Raw genomic sequence first — 12,083 nt, forward strand, 5'->3', positions numbered from 1 at the left:
TGGAGAGACATATAAGATGTCCTCACTCCTTCCCCCACAGGTGTGAGTTGGAGGAAGGGACACATGGAGCAGGAACATGCAGGGCTGTTTTGTACAGCCACAACCTTGCAGCTAATCCATGGCATGGTCATTTAACATATCTATAGCCTTTGGCGGGTCACTTGGATATGTTAAATGGCTGTGGCCAGGCTTGGAGCAAGGGGGATGAAGTCACTTCCCCCAAGATGTAACTGGGGGCAGGTCCCCCAAGTTACAGCACCTGAGTGGGAGCTTGGAGAAGACTGGCTCTAGGACATGGGATGATTAACTGTCCAGACTAATGATGGCAGCCCAGTAAACTTGTAATAATACAGAAATACTGGCAGGTGTAACTGATTGGGGGAGGAGGCGGAAATAGGGGTACAGAGGAAGATGGGTGCAAGGATTTAAAAGCCGGACACAGCAGCCATTAAGGAGAGAGCCACGCGGTTTCAGCAGAGTGAGAACCCCCTATTGGTGAGGTGAAAGAGGGAGCCACGTGGTTTTGGCAGGGTGCGGGCCCTTCTTTCCCAGGTGAAAGGGAAAACCACGCAGCTTTGCCAGAATGGAGATCCCTGCAGCCAGGTGAAGAAGAAAGACACATGCTTTTGGTGGAGTGTGGACCCCTGCAGCTTTGGTAGAAAAGGCCCATATGGCTTTGGGGTGCCCCCTTTGGCTGCGTGGCCTGGAAAGCAGGAGAGACTTTGACTGGAACTGGGTACAAAGATCTCTTGCCAGCAGACTGTGAGAGGGTACCACAGTACTTTGGATTAACTAGAGAGAGATCCTGCCTGCATGGTGACACAGCTAACGGTGCCAGCGGCCTCAAACACAGACGTGTGCTCTTTTCCTGATTTACGGTACCGGAGTTGGGACAGTGGGAGAAGCGGGAGCTGTGTGGGTGTAGGTGTATACACTAAAGGACTTTGATATTTTAGTGGAGGCATTAGGCCTGAATAGCATTAAATAAACATTTCATTTTCTTTTCACAAATCTCTGGCATTGAGAGATGTCTTTCCAATTGGCGGCGGACAGAAGAGCCCAGTAGATACTAGTCATCTGTCCTTGGGAGGGGCCCCTATTCTGTAGCAATTTTTGGCATCCCTAGGTGGGCCAAATATTGCCCTCCCCTTGGACCTCTTGTTCGGTAACATTACCAACTCTAAAAGTAAATATATAATAAAATTAAATTTAAAAATATTGCAGAGCATTACTAATCTGTAAGGAAATATCAAGTAGTCTAATCAACAAGTATTTGCAGCTTCAAAGGAGGGATAGAGAAAAATATAGAAATGATGTTTAAGGAAATAATGGACAATTATTTTTCCAAATTTCAATTAAAATTAATTTTTGAACTCTATCCAATAAGGAAAGAAAAAAGAAATAAATGATATAAATACAGGAAAGAAAGAAATAGAACTTTATTTATTCAAAGGCCCCAAAATTTTGCACAAAAAAACTTTTAGTGAATTTTAAAACAAATTACTTTACAAATCGTACAAACCAATCTTCCTATAAAACTTTATTGATTACTAAAGTGAGGGATTCATATAAGTGGAGACAAATGACTCAGTGGAACGAAATAGAAGTTTAAAATGAGGTTGAGTATGTTTTCTTCAAAATCACCAAGGGAATCTAATAGATAAAAGAAAGTCTGCACTATAAATGGTGCAGAAATAATTGGGTTTTTGCATAGAAATGATGAATCTTGAGCCCTGCCAAATACCATACACAACATTTATTAAGGTATATCATAGACTCTACATACAATTAAAACTCAAGGTTTCCAAAATAAATCCTTGAATAATTTCTTTGAGACTTTGTGATAGTTTTCTTAGAGAAAACACACACACACATATACACAAACTCTTCCTAAATAAAAATATGATAAATTTAACTTCAATTTTTTTCATCAAAAGTTACCAGAAACAAAATAAAAAGACACCTTACAAAATGGGAGAATGTATTTAAAAATGTACATATCTGATAAATGACTTACACCTAGAATATATAAAGAATCCCAACAAATATATTAGGCAAATAACCCAATAAAAATAGATAAGATCTTGGACAGTTCACTAAAGCAAATATGTGAGTGTCCCAATAAATTCCTAAAATGCTCCTAAACAACATTAGTTATTAGAGAACTATTATCACAAGATACCCCTTCATCTATCAGAATGAGGAAAATTATATTAGTATCTTATTCTAATACTCTCAGTCACCTCCAATATCCTTCCCAAGAAAAAAAATGCTGGGTACCCATGTGTACTTCTAGGGATATTTTATACATATATAAACATTTAGTCCATTTCCCTTTTTAACTTAAATAGTGGCATATATTAAATGCTGTCATGCACTTTTATTTATTGGGTGATCTACCTGGGTTCATACATAAAGAGATTTCTCATTTTGTTTGTAATCTCATAATGTTCCAGTTAGGGGTTTCAGTTCAGCACTATTAAAATCATTTAATTAAATTGCTCAAATATTCAATACTAAAGAATTATTTCTCTGTTGCATTTCTCTGCCCAGATCATCTGATATGTACATGAACAACACGATGGTTAATTTAGGAAAAATGAAAGGTAATACGTAATGTTACTGTAACTACTGTACTGCATAAATCATCTCACACCCAAATATCATATGCTATCTAAAAAATAATAACATTCCACATTAATTAAATTAAAAACATGTATTCAATACAAAGATTTCCTAAATGCCTTTAGTATAATCACAGAGAAGAAGTATGACTATGTGCTACAGATATTTCAAATGGATAAAAAAATAATAATAAATGCACTCATAAAAACTGAGCAACAGAAGATAGTTTCAAGTAGAATCTTTTGTAACTTTCAAAGGAGAGGGAGGGAAGAGATGCTGTTGTTTCTTTATCAAAGTAACTCAAAAGTAATAAAAATTTTATTATAAACCATTTACTCTGTTTTATGAGTTTTTTCTTTCTTTTATATATAATCTTTCGAAACCATGTTGTTAGGTTCCCCCCCTTCCTGCCCAGCCTATTATCATAACCTGGTTGGTCGAAGGGAGTGAACTTTTCTTCACTTCTAGCACATCGGTACCTCCTGAAGGCCAGTTTCCCTTCAGAGTGAGAACTGATTTTGTGGAGGTCAGCAGAAGTGAACCAGCTGTATGAATCAAACCTCCATTCAGGAATGTGCAGAGCCCTTTGGCCAGCACTGTCAAATCTATGGTTCGCATTTTATTCCTGTGAATGAATCCCCAAGTACAATGCCTGAAATTAAGCAGTGCTCAAGTGGCCTAGAGAGTCATAAAGTGGGTATTTTTTAAACTGAAGCTCATTGTTTTCCTTTTTTTTCCCATTTTTAAGTCTAATGTGTATTAACCTTTAATTGAAAAAAATCTCAATTAAACACATAAGAATTTTTTTTAAAAAATAAAGGTATGTTCTCGCTGATCCAGTTCTCTATTTCACTTGCCCCTTAGAAGCAGCCACTGCTACAAATCTCTTCCTAAATGATTCTATTTGTAAACCAATGGTAGCATGCCGTCCATAACAATAAATGTAATCGAATACACAGCAGCAAAAAAATCTTAGAAATACATTCGCACCTAATAATGTAAAGATCAAAACCTTAATTTCAAAAACTGTATTTTCTGCTTCCTGTGCAACTCATCTGTAGTAAGGACACGCTGGAGTGTACACTCAAAAGTATCCTGAACAACACAAGTGAGAGGATCTAATGCGCTGCTTTTGAGTTGGAAGTGAAGCCGCCTGGAGGTTCTGAGCTTAAATGCCTCACTGCTGGCTTTCCTCCACTCTCCCTTTCTTCCTGAGTTGGAACTCAAGCCCTGGCTAGTGATCCTCTTGGAGGTACACAGGAAAAGACAGATGTTACTTGGGAACCATTGTTCTGTATCCAAACTAATACCTGACCCGACACACGACATGACCTGGAGCAGAGCTGCTATAAAAATGTAATTCTCCTTTAACCCCTCCATCTAAATCATCAGAAAGCTTCCTTCCACTGATTTAAACAAATTTGGTCTTTGACCCCTAGAGTTAGAACTGGTCTCAACAACTCTTTCAGACAGCCGTAGTATTGACTGTTTGATGTATGTCAACTAGCATACAACCAATGCTATTTCACAACAGATCTTCAAATAGTGCCACATATGCCCAAAGTCATGGTAACAGTCTCTTTAGTCCAAGTAAGTCAGTAGCATAAAACACTGCAGATTAATGAAATAATGCTCTTTGTCGCACCAAGCTTTGGCATCTAATGTAGCTGTGATTTGCGGTATTGTTCAACCAGTTGCAACACTTGTCAATGTGCTTCCTACAGGACTTCAAAAAGCTTCCAATAAATACCACATGCTTGGAAGGGCTCTCATGTGTGTACGTAAGGGTTTTTAGGGGTCTGTGATTTTTTGTTACTTAACAACCAGATCAGTACGATAGTTCATAAACCAATCAGTTGCTTAATGGTCTTTCTGCAGACATTCAAGTCTGACAATTTGAGATACCACGGAAGACCCAAGAAATTATATTTGTTCATTTTTGTGGGGAAAAAATCCCAACAACATATTGAGCATTTTTTAAATAAAATTCAAACTCTAAAATTAAAGCAAGATTTCTAAGAAAGAATATTTTTTATAATTTTTTAGGTATTCAAGTTTTGTCAAGAAATTTTCAAGGACTTCTCACTTATGTATTCTGTAAATATCACATATACTTATATGTGTAAGCACATATTTACTAATATAAAATAATAATTGCATTACAATTATATTATAAAAATAAATTTTACTATAAATATTTATATGTAAATATATACTTACAAACATACATAAATTATGTATATAAATTTATATATTTATGTTAAAATAAATTTCAACATCTTTTGGCAAGCAATGTTTAATAAACTGTAATACAGGAAGATATTGTATTGAATAAAGTATTAAAAAGTTTTGGTACTTAATAGTTCAAAAAATGGTTTTATTTAATTGGGACCAACTGGCCTCATTGCTTCTTATAAACTCTGCAATATATATTCAGTAAAAAGGAATAAAAATGAACAGATGTTTCTCCTTAAAGAATGCAGACAAAGATTTTCTTACACAATAAATCAGCTGCTAGTGGATTTCCAGGACATTGCTTCAGGCTATTTAGATATAAAATGAAACAAAACAAAACAAAACCCAAAAGGATTTACCTCGGTGTGGATCCAAAACTGGTAGAGGAGATTGAACTGAAGATGAACGGCAAACACTGAAGGCGGTACGAAGAGTGCCAGGGGAAGGTAGAATACCTGAAAGACAGAAATTTTTTAAAAATATATTTTATTAATTATGCCATTACAGTTGTTCTATTTTCCCCCTTCATTTCCTTCCACCCTGCACCCCCCCAACCATTCCCCCCCTTTTGTTTATGTCCATGTGTCACAAGTTCTTTAGATTCCATATTTCCCATACTATTCTTGCCCTCCCCCTATCTAGTTTCTACCTACCGTCTATGCTACTTATTTTCTGTACCTTCTCCCCCCTTCTCCTCCTCCCACTCCCCTGTTGTTAACCCTCCATGTGATCTTCATTTCTATGGTTTTGCTCCTGATTTAGCTGTCCTCTTAGTTTGCTTATATCTACACACGGGATTCCTCCACATAACCCATACCATTACTAATGATTCAACATCTGAGTATACACCTAAGCAAATATATCTCCGTCTTTTGCAAATTTGCCTAATTCTTATATTTTGGAGTCATATTCGACTTTGCAACATCAATTCTCCACCTGGTGATAAAGTCGCAGACATTAGAGCCAAGTCTACTGGACTTCTATTCTGCACCTAATGCTGTCTAGTTAAAATAGCACTGATGGTGTGTTATTTCCTTCATCTTGAAAAGGATGGATGTGTTTCCAAACTTAAAGAGGTTTTCTATATACACACACAAATACTCACTTTTTTTAAGTAAAAGAAGTATAGGATCATGTGTCTTTATACCTTGACAGCTTCCAAACTCTGTATTATAACCTGGCATTCTTAGGAATAAAATGAAATTATAATAAAAGAGAGTGATTTCATATAAGGAGAGGATACAATAAATTTCCTCTTTCAAATTTGTTTTTATGTGGTTGATTGAAGGTACAATATCTCCTAATTTTTTAGTTAGCAAGGAAGGGGCTATGATACAGTGCCATACTCAAAACAAATTTTAAAGTTTAACATTTCCTAACAGATGGAAATGCCTCTGACTTAAAAATTAAAAAAAAAAAACAACAAACTTATGCTTAAACCACAGAACTGGTTGGAATCAACTAATAAGCAAAATCTGCTGTGTTCTCCCAATAATGACTTTGATCCCTGAGAGTGGTTTCATGTTTTAAAAAACAATCATATTAAGTGAAAAACTAAACAACCAAACAGAAATAAAAAATATCTGACTTCCACTTTATATTTTGTGTTTTGTAGAGTTAATGTTCCCAAAATTCTAGATGTTTAAATAATATTTGTTCTGAATATTACAATTTCATTTCTATATTATTTTAAAGTTCTTGTTCTCAATTAGGCCAAATATTATTTCGATAAAATTTAGTAATGATTACACATTAGAAATTGGATAGTTACATAAACTTCTAGGTTTTGTTTCAAACCTTAAGTTACAAAGCTCAGCTGTAATCACAAACCATATCGGTTTCATTATTTATAACTACATTATTAAGCAATGAATTAGATTAGTGAGTCAGAAAAGTATATTGGGCTCTTATTCAAGATATCTACTGTTAAGCCTTGGTTCCACTATAGAATCTCTCCATGATATTCATGAAGTTCTTAACCTTCAGTTTCTTTAAATAAATTGTGAAGGGGAAAAACATTTGAATTTGAAAACATTTGAAAAACATAGCCATCTTTTGGTTCCAAAAGATCTGTGATACTGTAGTATAATTTTTGTAATATATTAAAATAGTTCCCTTACAAAAGGCTAATAAAGATATTTTAAACACACATATATGACCTATAAGTACTTTGAGCTAAGGAGTGTTTTTAAATCTTTGAGATGTGAATAACAACATAAAATGACTTAACTTTGATGCTTAAAAATAGTTATAATTGGAGAGTTCAGAGCAGATGAATATTCATAGTTCATTATAATTCCCCAAAGTGTAGAGAAATAGTCCTTTGACATAGAAATAGCTACGGAAAGTGGGTTCTATGGTCAAATAAGTTGTGAAGCAGTGAGTTAAACAAGAGAAGTTTCTTTACTGCAGAACCTCTGAGAGCCTTTACCTATTGTAAACCACAAGCCTATTGACCCACAAAATATTCTGCCAATGAGCTTCCTATAGGTCAGACTTCAAAAAAATGAATAAAAAACTGTCTCAAATATTACCACTCATTAACATAATGATCTGACAATTAGAAAATGAACTTAGCATGAGTTCCAGAAAATCACACTTCTAGTAAGAAAATAAAGAAATAGAAGTCACATGAATCACATAAGATCTAATTTCTTGTTATTAACATACTGCTGTAAAAGCAATTTTTTGATATGATCAAGGTTCTAATTTCTAAAGTTCAAAGCAGCTTAGTAAATGTCCTCCAGTTCTGAGAATTAGCAATCATCTTCTCTACATCCAATTTTTGCATTCCCAAATCCTCTATAATTTTTAAAACCAATTTAAATGACCTTTCCATCAGAAAATCTCAAATGGTACTAATTTGACAAAAGAAATTTCTCCTTCCTCAACCTTAAAGCCTCAGTACCTGGGCCAAAGGACATTTATTCTATTTACCAAATACACCCATTTCTGCCTTGATTCCAAAACCATGTTATTCTCACTTCAAGGCCCTGTGGCCTTAAATTACACTGTCTACTCTAGGTTTATTTTATTATTTTTTGATAGAAGTCATATATAATGAGGTCATAAAGGAAAGGAATAACCCAGACCTGTGTATAAAGAGGAAATGAGAATAAGCCTAGGGGAGACCTCAGGTTAAAGCAGAGGAAAGATGAGTGAGTTTTCTTCTGTTCCTCAAGTGAAAGAGGCAACCCAGGGGTGTGTGAGGGGGCATCACAAAGCAAGAAACAATGTGTAACTTAGGGGGGAATGATTAAGTATTTCAGCATTGCTGAAGGTGTTGGAGAATGTGGCAAGAGATTGGTGTGGACCATGGCATTCATACATAGATCTCAGGGAGTCCGTGCACACCCTTGATATCACTACAAGTAAGTGTGAGCTTGCATGCATGGGGGAATGTGCAATTTTCTGAAGAAAGTCTGTAGCTTTGGTCAGAGAGCCTGTGGTGAGATAATTTAGACATCAGTCAAACTAGGGAGAAAAGCCTTTTAATGCCATTCTGAGGAGACTGGATTTATCCTAGGCCATGAGGGAGCAGTTAATGTTGTTTTTAAGCTTGTAAGAAACATAAAAATGAGTTTGAAATTTATTTTAATAGCCCAGTGAAAGATCACATACATTTAACCACAGCAGTTGCCACAGGGATGGAGAGTCAGAATACACACAAGAGAGCTAAGGATTTGGTAACTATTTAAATATAGAAGAGTAGAGGACAAAAGCCTATCAGAAGATACCCACATTTTTGGCTTGTCAGGTGATGTTCACCAAGACACTGAACAGGAGGGAGAATAGGTTGTAAAGTTCCACTTAGAAGATGTTTTGTGGAAGTCCTTGAGGAATATCCCAAGGAAACTGTTGAGTAAGCCAGTATATTGTGCAAGTATCGACCAGACTAAAAATGACACTGGATTTGCAGGTGGGGCACTGGATGGATCAGTGGGGCAGTCAGTCTGGTACCCACACCTGAGTAAGTTTAAGAATCACTCAAAGAAAATGATGGGATACAGGTAGAGATTACTTACTTCTTTCTGTCCCTGAGGACAATGAAGGAGACAGCTGGACATATTCCTTAAAATATATATTAACATGAGAGATATGAATTTATTTATGATCATTTAGAAGGAGCCATTGAGAGAAAGAGGAAGAACAAATGTCAAACGTAGCTGATCAGACAAAGTCCAAGAAAAGAACTAAGGTACAAGCAATGTCATTAACCTAAGGATTAGGCCTGCTGTAGGGATGTGAACTTTTTCGGTAAACTTAATGGTAAAGAAGCATTCACAAATCTTAATGAAGATATCCAAATAGAAATTAGAGAGACGTGTTTCTCTGTGAAGTTTAAAATGTGCCATTGGTTGACAGGAAAGGCAGTAGTGGAGGAGACTGGAATTCTGGGAAGGCTTCTCCCAGGTGGGGAGAAGGCTGACATTTCCAGTTTGGTGAGCAGCACAGACAGCTCAGCTGTGTTTGGAAGCCATACACTAGGGGGCACTGTGCTGCCCAGCTGGCGCTGGAGGACACCCATGGTGCTCAGCAGTCAGGGTGTGGGAGGGAAGTAGGTGGTGACCGGATTCACGCAGGGCTTGGGGAGTTCAAAGCAGATGTAACAGAAGGCCAGGGGCTGTGCTTTCCAGAGTCATGGAAATGAAGCCCCTTAGGATGGAAGAACAAGAAAATAAAATGATGAAGCATGAAAAACTGGGAGAAAAAGCAGGGATTGAGAAAGGGAAGCTGTTCATGAGCAAGCTGCTGAGCAAAATGGTTGAAGTTAAGTGATAATTAAGTATTTTGCCATGTATAATGCACACTTTTTTGCCCAAATTTTTTAGAAAAAAATAAGGATGCACATTATACATGGGTATGATTATATAACATAGACATAACAAAGGGTATAATAATCCTGTGTATAATGCACACAAAACAAGCATGCACATTTATATACAGCAAAATACAGTACTTTAAAAGAAATGAAAAAAATCTGAGCTTCAGGATTCATGTCTATTTTATTTTAATACAGTAGTTTAATTTTACTAATATTTGCACTTTCATGATTCTAATTTTTTAAATAATGTTACCTTTGAGACATTTCTTTTTCAGAACTGAGAAACTAAAGATTGAATAATCAAGTTCACTGCCCCACATTCTATAAGTTTGCTGGTGGCACAGAACGTGGTAGATAGAAAATACTGATCTCTAGCTGTAAAACTCAAATTGCACGTGTGGAATATGAGCTTTTGTTTCTACTTAGAAAGGACGTATTTCTAAGTATCTAGGTCCATTTTTTGTTCCCATTTTTATGAGTGTTTCTATTTCCTGTTCCCCACTCTACCTTTTCATACATCCTATATGCTAGCCGTATGCATACTATTATGTATCGAATTGTGTCTCTCCAGAAGACATATGAGGCCATAGACCCCCCCCAGTACCTCACAATGTGAACTTATTTGGAAACAGAATTATGGAGGTAATCAAGTTAAAATGGGGTCATTAGGATGGGCTTTCATCCAATGGCTGGTGTCTTTATAAAAATAGGAAATCTGCACACAAAGGCAGACATGCACACAAGAAAAAGCCATGTGACCATGAAGGCAGAGATCGGGGTGATGAATCTACAAGCCAAGGAACACCAAAAATTGCCAGCAAACCACCAAAAGCTCCAAGAGAGGCATAGATCTAATTCTTCCTAACAGCCCTCAGAAGAAGCCAACCCTACAGACACCTTAATCTCAGAATTCCAGCCTCCAGACTGAGAGGCAATCAATTTCTCTTGTCACCCAGTTTGGCACCTAGTCCTGGCAGCCCCAGAAAACTAATACACATCCAGACACTTTATTTGTCATTATTTAAATCTATCATATTTTTTCACTCTTTTGTGTTTTCACAGACATTCTCCTTCTATGTAATGCTTCATTTACAACCTCATCCATTGAAAAATGTTACTCTTCTTACAAATTGGGGTCAAGCATCATTTCTTCTGTGAGGCTTCGCTTGGTAATCAGAGCAGACACCTCTCTAAAACCTTAATAGCTTGTATTAGAAGGATGTTGACTTGCTCAAGGAAAGAAGTCACCTTTAGAACAGAAGCTCATGTCTTCTCATTATATCCCCAACCTCTGCCACTATGACTGGTTCCACCAGTCAAGATGACTCTGGGAAAAAAATGACTGAGTGTGCTTCTCAAAATAAGAACAAACACATGTAAAATAAGTTGAATATGTTTGCTAGGTGTACATTGTTTAAAAGTGACAATAAGATGTTGCTCTTTTATGTAGGGCTCTTCACTATGACTTCTCTTATTTATCTTTCATAATAAGAACTACCAATGGCTATTGGATTTCTGAAAAAAAAAATTAAAAATCAGAGAATAACTTAATTTTTACCGAATTTCTAAATTTCTTGCTAAGCTACAGAGTAATTTCATCTTTCTGAGTCATGCTAGAATTGGGGCTTTGCAACTGGTCAAGATACAAACAGGCAGAGGATTTCATTCACTTAATATGTGGACATCAGCTTCATCTTATCAGCTGTCTTTGAATGGTGGTTGAGTGAGGCAAAGGCACTCCTGGGAGTTCTGGGAAGTTTTGTTCCTTTACTTCATGGGGGCTCAAGGCATGTACTTCTGTGACATTAGAGTTATGAGACTTTTATCCCCAGTGCATTTGACGGCATTGCATCAAAGCTGTTAGTTTCTTGTGTCTTTATTTGTCCACATTTGTCTTTATATAACTCCAACTCCCGCATATTGAAAAATAACCTTTGCTTATGTAGTTTGGCAGGGAGTATGATGTAATAAAAAGATCTGGAATTTCACTAAGCATTCCTCTGTGGTCTTACGTGTAATATAAAAACAATATCATACATGTGAATCATACTTGGTATGGTTCAAAGAATTTCCATGCTCATTATTTAAGGTGATCTTCAAAATAACACTATGACAAGGCAGAACAAATATTAATTGCCCCATTTCATGTACAAAATCACTAGAATCAAAGCATTAACTATTGATTTAGAGTGGCAAAGCTAGTTAAAAACCAGGCTACAACTGTGATCCAACTCTTTTATTCTTAGTGAATTGCTATCTACTGTTTCTAAATGTAATTAATGTATTTCTAAATTATGCTAAAAATCACTGTGTGTTTACATATGCTCTAATTTATAGTATTAAAAATTTTAATAAAGGTTTTCATTACTTGATGTTATAACTATATTTCTTTCTTCTT

At 36.1% G+C, this 12,083-nt stretch overlaps 1 protein-coding gene across 4 annotated transcripts in view; it reads right to left on the reverse strand.

Annotated features, from left to right (window-relative positions):
• The window catches only part of AGMO (alkylglycerol monooxygenase), a 290,586-nt gene that overhangs the window by 164,773 nt on the left and 113,730 nt on the right, over nucleotides 1-12,083 (reverse strand). For all 4 annotated transcript variants that reach the window (XR_008389639.1, XM_037163905.2, XM_037163903.2 and 1 more), the window contains exon 5: nucleotides 5,220-5,315. Coding sequence is in view for 3 of the 4 variants with exons in the window: in XM_037163905.2 (XP_037019800.2) it covers nucleotides 5,220-5,315 (96 nt within the window). In the remaining variant the exon portion in view is untranslated. The remainder of the gene's footprint in view (nucleotides 1-5,219; nucleotides 5,316-12,083) is intronic.

Source organism: Artibeus jamaicensis, unplaced genomic scaffold (genome assembly GCF_021234435.1).
Source record: "Artibeus jamaicensis isolate MK-2021 breed Jamaican fruit bat unplaced genomic scaffold, CSHL_Jam_final contig_923, whole genome shotgun sequence".
Classification (NCBI taxonomy): Eukaryota; Metazoa; Chordata; class Mammalia; order Chiroptera; family Phyllostomidae; genus Artibeus; species Artibeus jamaicensis.